The 19,465-nt window shown below is 43.2% G+C and overlaps 1 protein-coding gene across 1 annotated transcript in view; it reads left to right on the top strand.

Annotated features, from left to right (window-relative positions):
- Positions 1-19,152, top strand: part of CNTN6 (contactin 6) — a 76,277-nt gene extending 57,125 nt beyond the window's left edge. The window contains exons 9-20 of the mRNA XM_050979266.1: positions 226-353; positions 2,407-2,582; positions 2,919-3,036; positions 3,848-4,006; positions 4,105-4,254; positions 8,252-8,322; positions 10,451-10,685; positions 11,186-11,301; positions 12,727-12,913; positions 16,949-17,061; positions 17,777-17,945; positions 18,605-19,152. Of these exons, the coding sequence (XP_050835223.1) occupies positions 226-353; positions 2,407-2,582; positions 2,919-3,036; positions 3,848-4,006; positions 4,105-4,254; positions 8,252-8,322; positions 10,451-10,685; positions 11,186-11,301; positions 12,727-12,913; positions 16,949-17,061; positions 17,777-17,945; positions 18,605-18,720 (1,738 nt within the window). The 3' untranslated portion in view covers positions 18,721-19,152. The remainder of the gene's footprint in view (positions 1-225; positions 354-2,406; positions 2,583-2,918; positions 3,037-3,847; positions 4,007-4,104; positions 4,255-8,251; positions 8,323-10,450; positions 10,686-11,185; positions 11,302-12,726; positions 12,914-16,948; positions 17,062-17,776; positions 17,946-18,604) is intronic.
- The last annotated feature ends 313 nt before the right edge of the window (positions 19,153-19,465 follow it).

Genomic DNA, 19,465 nt, shown 5'->3' with positions numbered 1-19,465 from the left:
CCTCTGCCAGAAGTCTTCTTTATTTCTATTTTCCTGTTGTGGCCCAGGAAAGCTGTGGATTCCCCATCCCTGGAAGTGCCCCAGGCCAGGTGGGACAGGGCTTGGGGCCACCTGGGCTGCTGAAAGGTGTCCCTGCCCATGGCAGGGGTGGGACGAGCTTTAAGATCCCATCCAAGCCAAGCCATTCTGGGATTCTGTGGCTCCAGTTTGTTTGTTTTTCCCCAGGGTGGTGCTCCTGGAGGATGGCAGCCTCAGGATCTCCAATATCTCCAAGCTGGATGCTGGGGTTTACACTTGTGTGGCCACAAACCAGTTTGGAACTGCCAGAAACTCAGGGAACCTGGTTGTGAAAGGTATTTCAATATTTCCTTCTTTTGTGGACTGAGATGAGCTTCAAAAACCCTTCCAACCCGAGATCCTCTGATTTTGTAACTATTTTATTTCAGTATCCTTTTTTTCAGCAGTATCAGAATGGTGCTGTAGCCTGCAGTGTCTCCTCCTGCTTAACTTTGCATCTGGCAAAAATCTGTTTAATATTCACCTTCTGACAGAGCAATTAGCACTGATACAGCTCAGAGTGAGACCTGAGATGGGGCTGCAGCACAGCCAGCAATGAAAACACCAAGAACTTCAGAGTTTCTGCAGCTCTGACCTCATTAAGGTTCTCCCCCTTTCACATGCCCCAAACATTGTGGCAATATGGGAAAATCCCATTAAAACGTGAAAAAAAAAACCCCAAACCCTATTTTGTTTGGCATTTATGAAGTTTATTAAAACACCAAGTAACAACATGGTATAGAAATGATCTTGTTTGCAGGGAACATTTGTTTTTGTTTCCCCTCTGGAGAAGTTTGGGCTGTTCAATTATAGGCCTCATTGCTTCAGCATTATTTTCAACTGAAATGTCAGAACTTGGGAAAGCATAGCTAATGTGCAAATTAAGTTTATTGCTGCTCATTGAGTTGTTTATTCTTTGTGGGAGAAGTCTTTATTGCACCTCCAGCACTCTCATCTCCCCTCTTTTCTCCTCTGCAATGGGATTTGCCATATAATGCATGTTTGCTGTTGCTAAGCAAGATAGATGGATAAGGCAGAACCAAGAGCTTTTAAGAAGCTTTTAAAAGTATTTGAGATAGAAGTTTTGAAGACAAGCTCATAAAAGAAGTAAAAAATATCACCCAAGTGAACATTCTGCATTAGTGGGGATGAGGAGGATACAACAAGAGGTGCAAGAGAATGGGAATACCGTAATAAATTCATTTATTTTTTGTTATCACTACTAAAGAACACACCTCATGCCCAAAGCCAGTGTAATTCCCAAAAGGACAGTTTTCAGGATTTATTTGGTGGTGGTAAACAGCTTCAGGCCAATAATAAAGGAGATTTCTTATGATAACAGCAGTGCCCAAGGCCAGGTTGGACAGGGCTTGGAGCACCCTGGGGCAGTGGGAGGTGTCCCTGCCGTGGCAGGGGTGGCACTGGATGGGATTTAAGGTCCTTTCCAACCCAAACCTTTCCAGAATTCTGTGATTTCAGAATCACCTCAATTCTGGAGTTAATCTGTGATGAGCACTGAACTAACCCAGCTCGTGCACATTTCCTTCTCCTCCTCTCACATTATTTTCAGATCATATTAATGTTGTTGAAGTGATTCTGCTCTCATTTTCTACGTGTGTCTAAATTCTCACCACTTTATAGCACTTGCATGCACAAAAGCTTTATTCAAGGGAATTGCTTACAACAAAGTGGTTGTTATCTCTAATCTGTCTGCCAGTCATATCAACAAAAGTGAAGCCATACAAACCCATTTCTTTCCCCTTCAGCGAGCTGATACTTCCCTTCATCAGAGCTGCAAGTCTGGGTCTCGATGTAATGGGTTAAAAATGATCAAATAAATAATTTTCCTGCCTGGGAACTCTTTGAAGCTGTAACTTGAGCAGTGCTGTGGAGTAAAGTACCACTGCCATTAATTCAGATTAAGGATGTCAGTGTCTAAAGTAAGTGGAGAGGAGCAGCAATTTTGCTTCTGCTGCAGTTTTTGGCCAGGAGAATTCTTCAAGTTTGGAGAACCATGAGCAGGTTTTTAGGAGAAATCTGAAGCTTTTGACTGAAATCATAACTATTGATTCTGGGTTTTATGAAGTAGTATAATTTAGGGTGTTCCTGATATAAAAATGAACTGATTTAGGGTGTTCCTCTCACATCTGCTCACTCTCAGGCACACAACATGGTCGTGGGGCTGCCGTAGAAGTGGTCTAAAATCATCTCCATATTAGAGAGAATTCCCTTTATTACAGAACATTTGGGCCAGTTTGAAATCATTCCCCGAATGGTACAAACATCCTTCAATAACTAATATTTTAATTAGCACTTTAATTAAAAAATTTAATTTTTTTGTCTCCTCAGAAAGAACTGTGATCACTATTCCCCCCTCTGACACAGATGCCACAGTTGGGGAGAGCATTGTCCTGCCATGCCAGGTGTCCCACGACCCCTCCCTGGACGTGGCCTTCTCGTGGTCATTCAATGGCCAGAGGATTGACTTGAGCAGAGGAATCCATCACTTTGAAAGGATTGGAAGGGTGAGTTTCCCAAACTCCTTAACGAGACTCTTTGCCACACGAATGTTTATCAGAATTCCTCCCTCGCTGTTTATATGCCTGGCAAATCACTGTTTCTTTACAAGGGCTGCAAACATTTATTTTTCTTCCCTAAATTTCATAAAGGCGCTTGAGTTATTTGTGAAGCCATAATAAAAATGTCCCCATGAAAGAAACTGATGATAGCTATGAATATTTTAATTTTAAAGCTGAATTTTGTATTAATATTGAGCAATTTATAAAAATGCCCAGTATGGAAAGCATGTTGTGAGTGATTCGTTTACTTTTTTTTTTTTTTTTTTTTTAATATCTCTCCAGGAATCTGCTGGGGATTTGATGATAAGAAATATTCAGCTGAATCATTCTGGGAAATATGTGTGCATGGTGCAAACTTCTCTAGACAGCCAATCTGCAACAGCAGATATAATTGTGAGAGGTATGTCTGTAAGGGAGACACACTTATCTTCTAGAGGAATTAGGAATTCTTAACATCAGCTGTTGTTTAAATAGCTCCTAGGATGTCAATTCTACATCTCAATAGTGAAATGTTCTCTTTCTTTTACTCTTGGCCCCAAAATTGTGGCCAGCATGGTCCTGGTGTTCAGCCAACCCAGGGGAAACTCTGCACTTTTGCCCTGGTGTCTTTGGCAAAAAATTTTGGGCCACACAGATGGGAGGGAAATCCTCTAATCTCAGCAGTGTTGTTATTTCCTTCAGGCATCTCTGGGTCACTGTGCAGGCTGGGAAAATCAACATACCTCATTCCTTTCCCCTATTTGGAGAGAATATGAAATAATATTTTCTAACTCAGCTTTTTACTGCCAGCAGTGAGGAAATGCTGTCATGGGAGCAGGTCTGTAAACCCTAGGAGAAATCAGAAATCTGTGTAGTGCCCCATCCTTCCGCATTCCTTCTGAACCTCAGTTTTGATTGAATTCAGTAGGAATTCTCAGAGTGTTCAATGGTTCAACAAAAGACAACACTGGGTGCCTTTCTTTGTCAGACACAAAGAAGGAATCATTCCTTTGTTTGTAGTTTTCATGTTAGCGACATCAAGACATTAATTTTCCTGACTCATAAAAATGTAATCCAGGCATGGAGCCATCATTTAGGGATTGTGCAGCTTTTATGACACTGCACCTTCATGAATAATTCCCCTGAACTGAGAAAGTAAGAGCTGCCCAACCCATTCCAGGGATGAATCTTCTCTTCCCAATACCTTCCTCTTAAAATGCTGATCGTGTCAGGCCCTCCAGGTCCACCAGAAGATGTTAAAGTTGAACATGTTTCTAGCACAACTGCTGGGTTATCCTGGAAGCCTGGAGCAGATAACAACAGCCCAGTGCAGATCTACAGTGTCCAGACCAGGACTCCCTTCTCGGTGGGATGGCAGGCGGTCGCCACAGGTGAGCAACCCAGGACTTGCCTTGGAATTTTTATTTAGTATTTGCCATTAATTACCTCAAAACCCCATTGCTGGTGTCATTGTCTTGTTTGCCTTCAGCTCCCGAGGTCATTAATGGCAGGACTCACAAGGCCACCGTGGTGGATTTAAGCCCCTGGGTTGAGTACGAGTTCCGCGTGGTCGCCAGCAACAGCGTTGGGATCGGGGAGCCCAGCAGGCCTTCAGCTCTGCTGAAAACCAAAGCAGCAGGTAAGGCCCTCCCTGCTTCCAGGCTTTTCCAGCTCCCAACTGCAGGAATTTCACTGAGGCAGAGCCACTCATTCCTACAGGGCTGTTTACCCAATTCCAAGGGCAGGGATCCAACGTGTTCCACAAGAACGCGTTACTGGATGGGATTGGAGCAACCTGGGACTGATGCCTCAGGTTTTGGTTTTTATATTTTTTAGATTCTGTGCTGCTTTAATGTGTAATTCTGAGCTTCATAGTATGGGATGGTGAGCTCTGTGCACAGAGCAGGAGACAAAACAATTCCTGCTCCAGCTGGGCACCAAGGACAAATGATCCCAATCTCAGCCCAGGAGCACAAACCCCGTGGGCTGGAGAGAGAAAAACAAGGGTGGGAGTGCCTGGGCTAAAGCTGGGCTGGGACAATGAACTGCAAGGTGGGAATGGAGCAGAGCTGATCCCAGGGAGAGACCCCGTGCCCGGCCGGGCATTTTGGGGCCATTTTGGGTCATCTTGGGTGCAGCCCTGGCTGGGCTCTGGTGCTGCCCAAGGTGGATCCATGGAGGAGATCCTTTGGATAAATCCCTACTTTATTCTTTAGCTCTGTCTGACCCTCTATTCTACAGCAGCCTGCACAGGGCATTAGGATGATAGAAGGTGGTGGGACTGTGTGGGCTTTAAGGTCCCCTCCAACTCAAACCCTTCTGGCATTCCATGATAGAAGCTGAAGTTAGCCTGTGTTCCTCCCTTTGATGTGTCCCAACCAACCTTTCACTCAAGCAATTGGGCAGAACAATTTTTGTTCTCCCAATTAACCCGAAGTTATTACCCTGCTCAGGGACTTGCACATGAAATCTCTGAATGTCCCTTGGCTGCAGAGGTAGCCAAGGGACATCAGGAGGAGCAGGATAATTTTAACTCTGGATATTGGAGGAAATGAATGACAGCATCCAAAGCTCAGTGAAACCAACAGCTTCTTCTGACTCCAGAGGGGAATCCTTTCTGTCTGTCTGTCTGACCTTTACTCATTTATCTTGTGGGACTTGGCACCTCAGGGGAAGCTGCCTCATTCTTGGGTGACCAACACTGCCAGTCCTTTGGCCTGCTCAGTTTGGTACAATTTATCTGCAGCCCAGACCTTTGGTTTGTTTTATGTTCCTCCCAGCCCCCTGCTTATCAGCTGTCTCCCACCTATAAAATCAGCGTTTATGGGATGGAAAGCTGTAAAATGGAAGCAGCTTTTACAACCCACTTTCTCTTCTCTGTTGATCTCATTTGCCAAGCTCTGAAGTTTGGCAAGCTGCATTTCAGGACAGAACTCACAGTGCAGTATTGTACATTATACAGAAGAAAACACGTTTCTTCTAGAATGTGGAATCCATTTGTTTCTGGGAATAGAATTCCAGATTGGTTTGGATTGGTAGGGACCTTAAAGACCATCTAGTTCCAACCCCAGCACCTTCCAGAGGAGGTCAGATTTTTTAAATTTCCCAGCAGAGTATCTCAAATGAGTATTCTCCATTACATGATTGATCACAAAGAGCAAATTAATCCTGAGAATGTTTTTGTCGCTGCTACCACCGTGGGGCTTTGTAAAGTGGAGTACTCAAAACTAGACAGGCAGTGAAAGCTTTCATCTTTTAAAGCTTTTATTTATTTATTTATTAGAGGGATTCACAAGACTGGGGCAACAAGGAGAAAGAAACAATAAAATTATTGTTATTTATCATGGCAATGACACAAGGAAGATTATTTCTGCACAGTGTAGCTCTGTCTGAAGTTTAACAAAAGAGACAGAAAGACTCACTTCAGGTTTTAGCTGTTTAACTCCTTCACTGCTGTAAATCCCTGTCTGAAAATGTTGCAGTGCAGTGGGACAATATAAGTTTTTATTAATCTTTTCGTCAGAATAGGAACCTGAAATCAGCAGGGCAGTGTGGACAGAAAATACCTGCCCAGGAAAGGGTGAATTTGAGCTCTGCTGCTGTAATAACTACTTTGCCAGCTAAAATCTGAGCATTAGTAGATTTGTGAATGCAAATGAGCCACTGTTCATTTCATTAAAATGGAGCTGAGAATTAATTGAGCCTCTGTTGGTGCACTCAGCTGTAAATTTTCATCTGTTTCTCAACTCTGACCCAGTTGAGGCTCTGCTGAGCCGCAGCACAAAATTCCCCCCATGCAAATCTAGCAAGTACCAAACACATTTAACACCAGAGCTAATTGAGCATCACTTGGTTCATGAAACACTGAAACACCAGGCTTGAAAGTTTGCTTTGCTGTTCCCAGGCAGTTCTAGTCAGTCTGAGATGGTTTGCCTCTGATGTGCCCAAAGACATTGATTGTGAGTGACAAAAATGAGCAGCTCTGTGAAAGCCTCCAGAAGAGCCCAGGCTGTTTGCTCTTGGACTCACTCTTAAGGCTGCACAGCAAAATTATTCTGAAATTCCTCCCATTTCTAGAGGAAGAAAATAGATATGGGCTACAATCTGGAAATTATATATAAATCATATATTTAATTACATATAATATAAATTGTATTATGGGCTGGCATCAGTTTCTATGAACTTTAAGCACTGTTGCTTTTATTGCCACCCTTGGAGCTGGGTTAATGCATTTGTCAAGGGGAAAGACAAGCAGATATGGCAAAACTTACCCAAAATCTCTGAAAAAAAAGCCTTCTGAGATGTAAACATCCCTCCTATTTCTCACCCTACACATCAGCTTTTCAGACAGTGAGAGCTGAATGAAGACAATGACAAAACAATCTTGAAATTTCTGAAGATCGAGTTTGGAGATGGCACCACCAATTGTCCTGTAGAGGGTTCCTGTCTCTGCCTGTTCCAGGGATGTCCTCTTGTCTTGCACTTCTCTTGCACTTGTCCTTGCAGCTGAGCAAGAACATGATATCATGGAACCATAGGATGGGTTGGGTTGGAAGGGACCTTAAAGAAGAAATATAAAGCAAGAGGCAGGAAATGCTGATATTGTCTTTGTCTCTCCACCATGAGCCCCTTCAACCTCAACAAAGTTCCCTGGTCTCAGTCTTCTACCTCTGGTGCCACACAACTGTGGAATGCTGGAGAAATCCAGCTCTCATCAGCCAACTTTTGGACATTTTTAGTCTTGGGAGAAGGAGAAAAGCAACTTGTGAGTTTTGAATTCAGTCAGATAAGCATACAACCAATTAAAAAATTAATATATTGCTCCAACAACATGTTTACTGAACAAATGCATAATTAGTAAATCAGTAGTGTTGCAGCTACAGTCTGAATGGAACATCATTTTGCCAATTAGTTGATGAGGCATAATAATGTCAGATACTTGATGCTCCCAGTTCTTTAATTAATTTTTTGAACCAGGGTACTCATGTATCAAATTCATCTATGGCTTCAGCCCTAGCAAACGTGTAAACATCATTTCAGTTCATTTCAAATGGGCTGCTGTGCAATGTAATCCCTGCTCCACTGCTGGGAGGTGGAATGGCTGCAGGTGAGGTAGGAAATGCTCTGATCAGCTCCTTGGAAAGGAGGTGATCAGGATCACTGAGTCCAACATTTGGCCGACCACAGCTTTGTCCAGAGCTGGACACAGCACTCGAGGTGTGGCCTCAGAGGGACAATCACTGCCCTGCTCCTGTGCCACACCATCGCTGATCCAGGCCAGGTGACCTCGGCCTTCCTCCCCACCTGGGCACACCTGGCCTTGTCTTCAGCTGATGTCACCAGCACCCCCAGGTCCTTTTTTGCTGGGCCACTTTCCAACGACTCTTCCTTCACCTTGGAGTGCTCCATGGGGCTGTTGTGACCCAAAAGCAGGACCCTGCACTTCACCTGGTTGAACCTCACACTGCTGGCCCCAGCCCATGGATCCAGCCTGCCCAGATCCACACTCCCACCCAAATTAGTGCCAGCAGTGAACTTCTGAGGTCCAGATCAGCCATAAAAGCACAAAACAGGGCTGGCCCCAGGGCTGAGCCTTGGGGAAGCAGCTGCAAACACCAACCCCTCTTCTCCTGCAGTTCCTGTGGTGGCACCCACGAACATCGGCGGAGGAGGAGGGAGCCGCTCCGAGCTGGTCATCACATGGGAGGTAATTCTGAGCCCAGTTACCCTCTGCTGTCCAACAGGGACAAATCTGTGGCTGAAATCACAGCCCTGCTGAAATCCAAAGGCTTTTGGTCACCGGCTTTGGTCGAGCCTGGATTTCACCCTGGATGTGCAGAGCAAACAGCCTGTAAGATATACAGCAAGTTTTCTGTGTTACAGGGAACAATTTGTAAAAATAAACACTTTAAGAGGCATGTTGTAAAGATGTTTAGAAGTCTGCATAACCCTCTTATCTCCATTGTACAGGAGGTGCTTAACACGCTAATCTGCTTGGCCATTTTCTGCATTTACATTTTCCCTGCTTTTGTTTACATGTTTTCCATTCTGGAACACTGTGCTGACAAGACATATCCTATTATGCGTTAAAGGAGATGAGCCCTTTAATTCTGCAGCACTCCAGCAAGAGCAGAGAATACACATTTCCAGAGCAGTTAATGCCAGACAAGTTGCAAAGGGTGAGTGCAGGTCATTTCAGAGAGTAGGAAGGGAGTGCTGTAGGAGGGAGCCTCCTTTTCCAGCCTCCCAGCAGCTTCCTGGGATGAAGGCAGGCAGCCTCTGGCAAAGCCTGGGAAGTGATGGGGTAGCTGCTTGGTCAAAAAGTGAGAAATCAGATCAAAAGAAATTTTTTAAAAATCCCCACTAGATAAATAACACCGCGGATGTCTTCCCCTCCCCGTGCTGCAAACAGAGTGAAATTCCACTTTCCCTGAACTAAGTTTTCCTCCATCTGCACCTTTCACTCTTTTGTTTCATTTTCTCCTCTTTGGGAGCAGAAGAACATGAAAATGGAAAACAACCTGAGAGATCTCAATCAAATTATCCTGCTGGACTCCGCAGTGTGTCCCAAAAAACAATCAGAGGAAATCCTAATTATGGCCAGCAAACAACCCTGAACACGACTCTGCGGCTTTCTGTGATGAACTCACTAAATGTCTTGATTAAATCTGAGGTCACAGAAGCCTCAAAAACAAATTAAATGCTCTAGAAAGTAGCTTGAACTCCTATAAATCCCCAGTGAGGCATCATCCCTCACGTTTAACTCTCTCAGGGCTGGAAAAGAGATGGAAAGGGGAATATTGGGTGTTGGTAAAACGCTGAAGGAAATTCATGTGTTAGAAATGCCAGGGCAGGCTCATTATCATTATTTTTATTATTAAAATTAGAAGGAATTTATGATAAAAATAACATAAGTGCCCTGCAGTCTTCTGAAGTCCTTTCAGATTTCCTCTATCATCTCACAGTTTGTGCTCCCCAGAGTTTGCAGAAGAGGTTGGAGCCAGGACTCAGGTCCTGCCCCTTTTTCTGTCTTTTTGCACCATTTTCCATGCCTGCTTTTCCATGCCCCTTCCTTTGATGCAAGCCTCTGAAATAAATGCACTTTTACTGAGAAACATTTCCTTTCTCCATTTAATCCTGATTTTATTTCATAAATGTCCTCTTGCTTTGAAACTGTGGAAGTATTTTTATCCCATGAAAAATCAAACTTCATGCTGGACACGGTGTTGCTGTAATTGCCTTTTCAGTTTGAGCCTTTCATACGTATCTTGACATGGGATTTTATTAATAGAAACATTAATTTTGCCATGTTGACTTGCAGGAACATTTCTGTTCTGAGAACTTAAATAAGAATATGTTCATGCACTTGAGGCTTTCTCCTTGCTGAAAAAAATACATCAGTACTGTACTCAGAGGCAGGCAATTATACAACTGACACACATTTCTTTGTATACATTTGTTCCTTCCCAACTCTTTTTTTTCCCTTTAAAGTCATTTATTTAAAATTAGCATTCCTGTGCCCCTTTGGGGAAAGGAAAAAAATCTACAAGCTACAACTTGTACTGAGTGAAATGCTTTTAATTTTGCAAACTTCATGCCTGAAAGAGACAACTTTAATGGAGCTGATCAGATCTTTTGTTTCTAAATTGATTGCCCCGATAGATTTATTATTTTGATCTTTATTTCAATATTACATTGACGGATGGGGCAAACATTATTATCTTCTCCAAAGCACAGCCAACTAAATCAATACCACTAAAATACAGCCAGGGAATGAAGATTCAATTAAAACAGTGGATACATGCAGACCTTTATTGACTGCCTTGTCACCACAGCCAGTGTCAGAAGAGCTCCAGAACGGGGAAGGTTTTGGCTACGTCGTCATGTTCCGTCCCCTTGGCTCAACAAGCTGGACCAAAGCTGCGGTGGCCTCGGTGGAATCCAGCAAATACATTTACAGGAACGAGAGCATCACACCCCTGTCTCCTTTCGAGGTCAAAGTTGGTGTCTACAACAACGAGGGAGAAGGGACCCTGAGCTCCATTTCCATCATCTACTCAGGAGAGGATGGTAACACGAGCTACTCGTAGGGGGAATGGGTGTGCAGCAACAAAGGGTGACAGATATGGCCAGGCAGCTCTCACACGGCTTTTGAGGGCCATGCTCAGACCTGCTCCTTGGATGTTTGTAAAAGACCTGAGGCAGGAGATGGGAATCTGAACTAAAAATAGCAAGGGGCAAATTTTCAGAATGATTTTCAGTAGAGGGCTTGTTTCAACTCATTTGTCCCCAAGGTGCTCCTGCTGAGCGTGTTGGGAAAACTGGGAGACACTCAAAGGTGTTGTTCTCAGAGGGTTTGGTTCCTCAGAACGCTCAGTGTGGCTGATCTCTGAAAACCTGCTCCAGCAGACGGGGAACGGACAATTCTGAGAACAGGTTTTGCTGACATCCTCCATACCTGGAGAGCAGAGCTCATGGTTACACCAGGGGCTCTTCCTGCTGTTTGCCCTCCCCTTGCACTGTCCTTGTGGTCACACCATGTCCCAGCAGCTGTGTTTTCCCTGTCCCAGAGCCACAGATGGCCCCGGCGGGCGCCTCGGCGCTGAGCGTGTCGGCGGCGGCGGTGGAGGTGTCCTGGCTGCCCATCCCCTGGAACCGGCACACGGGCAGGGTGCTGGGCTACGAGGTGAGGGGCTGGGCTACGAGGTGAGGGGTTGGACTACGAGGTGAGGTGCTGGGCTACGAGGTGAGGTGCTGGGCTACAAGGTGAGGGGCTGGGATACAAGGTATGGAGCTGGGCTTCAAGGTGAGGTGCTGGGCTACGAGGTGAGGGGCTGGGCTACAAGGTGAGGGGCTGGGATACAAGGTATGGAGCTGGGCTACAAGGTGAGGTGCTGGGCTACGAGGTGAGGGGCTGGGCTACGAGGTGAGGGGCTGGGCCATGGGTTGACAGGCTCTGACACCTTGAAGATGTCCCTTTCCTGTCCAGAATCCTTTTGGCCTTCTGGTTCCTCCTGCCAATTAACAAACGGCTGCTTCCAAGTCAGCAGAGCGTGGAGCTCTTCCCTGGCTCTCATGAGCAGCAACCCACCTGAGATAATCAGGAGGGTTCACAGCCCAGAACTGCAGCTCTGTCCTGGACCTTCTGTGCTCAGATCTGAGGACAGGCACACGTGGCACTGCTGACAGAGCAGGGCAGGTTAAATGTCCTCCAGCACTACCCAGAGCTTGTGCTGTGGTGCACTTTTAATTTCTCCCTCCTCCTAATAAAATAATTTAGGTTGGAAAATGCCTTTAAGACCATTAGGTCCAACCATTAACTCAAACATTTGAAGAGGGCAGTGGAGGAGTCCCTATCCCTGCAGGGATTTAAAAGCTGTGTGGATGTGGCACTTGGGGTCGTGGTTTAGTGCTGGCCTTGGCATTGCTGAGTTAATGGTTGGACTTAAAGATATTTTTCCAGCCTAAATGATTCTGACATTTTAGGATTAAGTAATGTCAGATATCATTCCCAGTCATTTTACTTGCATAGTGAAGCAATTTCTTTTTTTCTGTTTTTTTTTTTTTTTAATTTGTAGATAAGAGGAAAACAAGTCAAAAACACTTTAATTCCTGTGCTATCACTGCAAGGTATAAATGAAGGTAATAAGAGTCATGTACAGTCCACAAACCTTCCTAAATCAATTACTCACTGAAAAAAATAGCAGATCTAAATAGATGTCACTGAATCAAAACTAGAGCCAGGATACAAAACAATTAAAAAACCTTTTAGATGATTGAGATAAATGCATTTTTGTATCTCTTAAGGTTTTCTTTCATTGTGTTCAACCATAAAACCAACAAAGCTTTTATCATTCCTTACCTTATCAAAGGTTTCCTTCTGGACATCTGTAAATTTAAGGATTTCATTTAGTTCCTTAATTGGGATTCAGTCTCTGAAATGTTATTGCTTCTCTATAAATATTCATGCCTGGGTTTACATCCTGCTAGATTGGAGTACAAAAAAATCCTCTATTCCTCGAAATCTTCCTTGTCAGCATGTCTGCTTCCCAGCCAAGCCTCTAATTGCTGGAACACAATGAATTGTCTGTTCTTTGTTCTCGCTTTTTAGGTTTTATATTGGATAGATGATCCCAAGGAAAGCACAGCTGGGAAGGTCAGAGTCAGTGGGAATGTGACAGCCAAGAACATCACGGGCCTGAGAGCCAACACGGTGTATTTTGCAGCAGTGCGAGCCTACAACACTGCGGGGACAGGGCCCTCCAGCACCCCGGTGAATGTCACCACCAAAAAATCCCGTGAGTATTGGATCTGGCACAACAAGGGGGTCACTGTTGTGCCAACAATGACACAGGAACAGTGAGAGGCAGGATTGTAGAAAGAGCAAAAGAAGGTTTTATTCAAGAGGACCGCGCGGTTTTTATAGGTGATACAATAGATTCTATTTGATTGGCTAATTAACAAAAACACCTTTTTCATACACCGTCTTTGAGTGTATGAAGAAGAAGACAAAAGTAGACAAACACCATTTGTAGATTGTGTATACTTAACAAGTTATCACAACTTTACAACTCCCTGAAAGTTCTCATGAGCTGCTGTGAGAGACGCTCGCCCTTCCTTGTCACCGACATATTTTATGAAAAATCCTTTCCTTAGGATTTTTCCCCTCCTGAGAAGCTGAGAGGCCTCAGGAACAAACTGTAAACAATTCTTATCTGCTGCTGTGGGATGCAACAGGGGGAATCTGTGATTGGCCTCATCGGGCTGTTTCCAATTAAGAGCCAATCACAGTCCAACAGTCCAGACTGTCTCGGTCAGAGACAAGACTTTGTTATTCATTCCTTTTCTATTCTTAGCTGAGCCTTCTAGTGGGATCCTTTCCTCTATTCTTTTAGTATAGTTTTAATATATTATCTATCATATAATAATAAATCAAGTCTTCTGATACATGGAGTGAACTTTCTCGTCTCTTCCCTCATCCTGGAACCCTTGTGGACAATACCACACTTCCTCTCTCTCTGTCCCATGGCACCCACACAAGGATCCCAAATTCCCAGCTTGGACAGGGACATTCCCCAGGACCCATCGCTGCCAAAGGCTTCAACAGCAGGGAAAACTGAATCCCAAATTTCTTCATAACTCAGACGACAAACTCTGTGACTGAGAAACTTCTCTGGTCCTAAATCGGTGCCCAGGAGGGAGGATTTCTGTGTGCCCTGGAAGAGCAGCCCCCTTGCTTTCAGGGGATTGCAGGGATGCAGAGCCAATAAAGGAGGGATGTCCCACAGGTCAGACAGGAGATTCTGAGGTGAGGCTGTGTTGGTTTGGGGGTTTTAAAGGAAGTTGTTGGAAGCACAAAATACAGAGGGGGTTTGACCCCTCTGAACTTTGCACTGCAGAGCTCAGCATAAGGGATACATTGATATAAATTCAATTTAGTTTTGTTGGGGTTTTTTTAATTAATAGTAAAATTAAAGCACTCTGCTGTTTTGTTTTCCTTGGAATCTATTTTCCTAGTAAATTATTGATCAGCCCTTTAGCATAAAAGGGAAATATTTCTCCTGAGTTTCACCAATTTTCCTCTTTTCTATATGCTGTTCCATGCCATTACTCCAAGTACAAGATAGGAACAACTTGTAGAATGAGTTAATTGATTTTTTTTATTGCCACAAAACCAATATTTACTGTAAATAAAACAATCAAAAATAAAGCCAGAGAAGATATTTCTGAAGGGCTCAAACAGGACCCATCCCCGGAATTGTCCAAGACCAGGTTGGATGAGGCTTGGAAAAACCTGGGATGGTGGAAGGTATCTGTGACCATGGCAGGGGGTTGAATGAAATGAAATTTAAGTGCTATTCCAACCCAACCATTCTGTGATTCCATTAAATTCATCACAGTCCATTTTTCAATAGAAAATAGATTCATCTCTGGGAATTCTTCCCTCTATTCCTATGTGCACCTCTATGAAAGACAAGTTAAAGACATGGCAGTCAAATGACAAAACACAGGAGGAATAAATTTGCTTTTGTTTTACATCTACTTCATCTTCTGTCAAATTCAGGATTGTGCTAATGGTTCATTTAAAAATTAAAGTCAAAATAACCTTTTTAATATTTAAATATCTAGATTAAAATTTCAAGCTCTGTCTGTGGAAGATGCAAGCACTTGCAATAAGAGAAGAGATAATATGTCAGGAGAATATAAACAATGTGCATCTGGAGCAGGAGATGGAGCTCCAAAGTAATAGCTGTGTCTTCCTGCTCAGCATCCAGCATTCCTGCAGCCTTCTGCTCATCCCATTATTGCAGGGGCTCAGCAGAGCTGAAATGATCCTTCTGCCAAAGAGGTGCAATCCTGATTGAAGTGTTCTTCTCTAAGGTCGATGGGAGGTCCAAGGTGACATCCTGGTTTCACTGAAAAGTACTGAGGGAGGTGGAATTGAGGTCCTCAAACCATGGACATGGCTCCATCAAGAGCTGTTCTCTTCTGGTTCTTTAATTATATGGCATGGATTGTAAAAATCCCTCTTCCTCCTCCTCTTTCCTCTTCCCCTTCCTTTTCCTTCCCCCTTCCTTTTCCATTCAACTTTCTTTTCTATTCCACTTCCATTTCCTCTTCCTTTTCCTTCTTCTTCTCCTCTTTTATTTTTTCATCTTCCTCTTCTATTTCCCTTACAAATGGATACATATACACCCCAAATCTATCAATATTACCTATAGATACTGGAGATAGTTGCACTTACAAACCTCAGCACAGTACAGCAACAAAGCCAAGTGTTACCTAAACCATGACAACATCAGCACCTCAATAAACTTGAGCAGATATTTGGGATTTCTGTTGTTCTTGACAGCACTGAATACAAGAAATTAATTGAGGAAACAATCTGCCAGTCTCAGACCTGGAACTGCTTGGTTTTGCTAGCAGATATTCCTATAGATTTGGGAAAGTGCTCTTACCGGTTATTCTGGCTTCTGGCTGGAAAAAAAAACCCAGATAATTTTGTTTTGCAAATCCTCCTGTGGTGTTTATTCAGCCCCAAGATCATGAATTAAGATAGCTTTAAGTTTCCATGTCAAAAAGCTTTGGTCAAGGCTGTAATTCACCCATTTTTGAGTGATTTCAAACCTCTTCAGAGTGCACAGCCAATGAAGTAATTGACATCCTTTGCCTCTTGTGACTGTTTTGTTATCCAATTCCACATATAAAATATTTCCTGAAAGCAAAAAAAGAGCTTTCAAGCCATATTTAAATAAATTTGCAGTTTGATGTATGTGAGAGTAGATAAATGTCTTCATAAAGAAATGAATCTTTCCCAACACTGACAGTGTGGCTGATGGAAGGACACCCCTGGACATTCACCTGGGAGCTCCACCAAAACCTCATTCCCTACCAGAGGGATGGATTAAACTTCTCCAAAGCCACGAGGCAGATGGATATGAAACAGCAGCACCCATCCATTTGTTTTATCTCTGTGGGAAATGAAAGAAATTATCACCAAATCAACTGTTCCTCCCAAGAGACATCCATCACTCACCAACACACGTGGGGGAAGAGAAGGATCCCAGATTAAATAATTTAAGATCAGGGCTGGAACGTGTTTCTCCAAATCTCTCCTCATTTTTACCTCTGTTTCAATCCTCCTTTCCTGTGCCACCACCCAGCAGGGCCTGGCAGGATGTGCCATGGAACAGGGGAGAACTTGTTGGCCTAAATCTGAGCCCAGTTCAAAGGCTCAGCTCCACCCTCACATGTTCACACGGGATTCAATTCCACTCACTTGTAGGCAAATTTTCAAAGTCCTCGCACTTAGGCATAAAAAGCCTTTGAAAAAGCTGCTCTCAGCCTATTGTGCTGAGAATTTCTAAAATCCCACAATGTTTCATGGTGGATCACATGGAGACTTTCATGTGCAGCTCTTTGTAACCTGTCCTGGATGATGGAAATCTTGGCTTCTGTAGTTTGCTCCCAGTTTTAGCTTTTTTTGAGATCCAGGCAGCAAAACTTCCTCTAGGACATGGAAATACAGAGAGGAACAACATTTTCCTTCCACAAAATCTCTCAAATATAACCTGAACTGTCAGACACTGTCAGGCTGTGCCTAATTTTGCAAATGAAGTCTCACAGTAAGAGGTTCTGTGCTATGAATAGATCTTTATTCTGACTAATACCAGAGCAATGATGGACTGGAAAATGGTTTTTTGCTCTTTTAGGTTGGAATCACCCAAGCATTTTCTACTCCCATATCAGCAGCTCATTCAGCTACACTATGAAAATTAATGTTCAGTTTGTCTCGTTATTATCATAATCCTTTTTATTTGTTTTTTTGAAAGCACCAAGTCAACCTCCAGCGAACATCGCCTGGAAGCTGACAAATTCCAAAATCTGCCTGAACTGGGAGCATGTGAAAACAATGGAGAATGAGTCTGAGGTGCTGGGCTACAAAGTAAGTGATTTCTTTACTCATCCATCAGATATTTTGGTTACATCACAGGTACAGAGATTTGGTGGAAAGTGAGTGCTCATTACCTGGAACACTGATTTTTCTGGATTTATTGGGATGGTTGGCTGATGTTTATACAAATAATCATTCAGAGTAGAACTTCTTTATCCCAACAGAGGGATTTTCTGTTCCCAGTCCTGTATTTCTCTTGTCCCCTCATAATCTCACTTACCTAAAGTTTCTTGCTTTCATAACTCCAGGGAAGGAGTTGCACAAATGTATGAAGAATAAAGAACAGCCTTTGAAGCATTAAAGGCAGTCATAAACAACATTTAAACATTCTCACTCCCTGGCAGTTCATAAATGGACCTTTAGAAAAGAGACTGAAAGATACACAAAGATCTATGTATGAACCAAAAAGCCTTCCCATAAATCTACTTTTAAAGGAAATACAAATTTATTTTAAAGTTTGGTTTCAGTGCAGCATTCTTTGATTATCCTTGGGTTCTAGGAAATCACCTGCTGTGGTAGCCACCCTAAAGTCCTGCAGAATTTATTCCCCTCTTTAAATTGCTTTTAACACCCTGCAGGATGCTGAGAGTGCTCAGAAAACTTTGGGACACGACAGAAGAATCCCTCAGTCCCCCCCAGAAAAAAACCCATTAAAACTTAAAACAAAATGAACTAACTCTTGTTTCCCAATCCCTTTTCTGCTCAGATTCTGTACAGACAGAACAGGCAGAGCAAAGCCCATATCCTGGAGACAAACAACACTTCAGCTGAACTCCTGGTCCCGTTTGAGGAAGATTATCTCATCGAGATAAGAACCGTCAGCGACGGTGGCGATGGCAGCAGCAGTGAGGAAATTAGGATTCCAAAAATATCCAGTAAGTGAGAGAATTCTTTTCCCCCCTCTGAATGCTGTTGCATAAGAAGAAATCTGTGCCTCTAAGCACAACAGATTCCCAGATTGTCCCTTGCCATAGGTGTCCTCCCTCCTGGTGATTTTTGCTGCTGGCTCCTATAAATTTGTCTCTGATATTCTGGCATCCATTAGAGGAGAAAGTTTTGCTCCACACCTTATATTTAGTGCAGGTCTCCTCTGCCCTGGCATGCAGAGCTCAGGGAAGGACACAGGAACAAGATTTCTTGGGGAAGTCAAAGTTCAAACACATAATGTAGCCCTGGACAGAGATCTCAGCCCTGCCCCATGGCTGTGCTGGGGTGGGCCAGGGTGCAGCCTCTGATCTCATAAATAACTTATTATTCATAGAAAAGGAGCATTTTTATATTTATAGATCATAGCCTGGTTTGAAACAAAATAGTCAAAACCCTCCTGAAGAAGATACTCATGGGAAAGGTGAGATGTGGATCCAAACCCCTTCTCCACGAAATGGCCACTCAACTTAATAAACAAATGAATAAAAATAACATTTCTGGATAATGTTTCATCTTGAAAAGAGGACAGAGATTGCTGTTAAGCTAAAATGCAAAGAAAAACTAATTTTTGACACAGATTTCCCTCTGTCTGTTTGTGTTTTTACAGGTTTAAGCTCTGGAGCAATGAAATTATCCCAAAGGATAAACCATCCGTTGGCATCTGGGATCCTGCTGCTGAGCTCTGTTCTTCTGAACCCTTTTCCTTGCTGGTTCCAGCAATGATCTGCCATGGACTTCTAAAAATAAAAAGTGTAGATTTTATCTTTATTCTTCACCATAACCAACATTCCTGAGGAAAATCAGCACTGGGGAGGGGGAGGGAGGTGGAAGTGGTCTGTCATTAAGAAAATATTAGGCATCAGTATTCCATGAGTTTTTAAAAAGAGGCTTGGAAATGAAGGGGTAAATCAACATGCATTAATTAAACGGAGTGATGCCAAACCTAATTTGGGATTGACTCGTGGGTGGTCTCAAATTTTCTCCAAGTAGTTGTTATTGGAACAGCATTTTAATGGAATGTCAACCTGTGCAAGCTGATGCCACGGAGGGGAGCAGGGATTTAAAACTCTTGTGATGTGGATATTATTTATCTCATGTTCTTCAATGTATCCTGTTAAACAAACCCACTTTCAATTAAATAAAAGGTATTTGTTTACTTTTTGCACTTGTCTCTATTAGAGGAGGTGACATAAAACACATTATTTTCGTGTGCTATTTTCTGCAGAAAAGGGGAATTTATCATAAAACTTATAAATAAAAGGAGTCTGCTATGGACCAACCCAAAGCCCAGTGAATTCCACAGAAGAACTTTCAGTAGCATCAGCAGGCCTTGAAGCAGAGCTGAAACAGCAGCACCTTTTACACCATCAGACACTTCACTTATTCTCAAATCCATTTTAAAGGACTTTTTCCGTGCAAAGACTGTTCTGATCAGCAGAACTTCCAGACACCCTGAATATTTTCTGAA

This window comes from Serinus canaria, chromosome 12 (assembly GCF_022539315.1).
Source record: "Serinus canaria isolate serCan28SL12 chromosome 12, serCan2020, whole genome shotgun sequence".
NCBI classification, from domain to species: Eukaryota; Metazoa; Chordata; class Aves; order Passeriformes; family Fringillidae; genus Serinus; species Serinus canaria.
The sequence above is the reverse complement of the archived record's forward strand: the minus strand, read 5'-3'. Positions and strand labels throughout refer to the sequence as shown.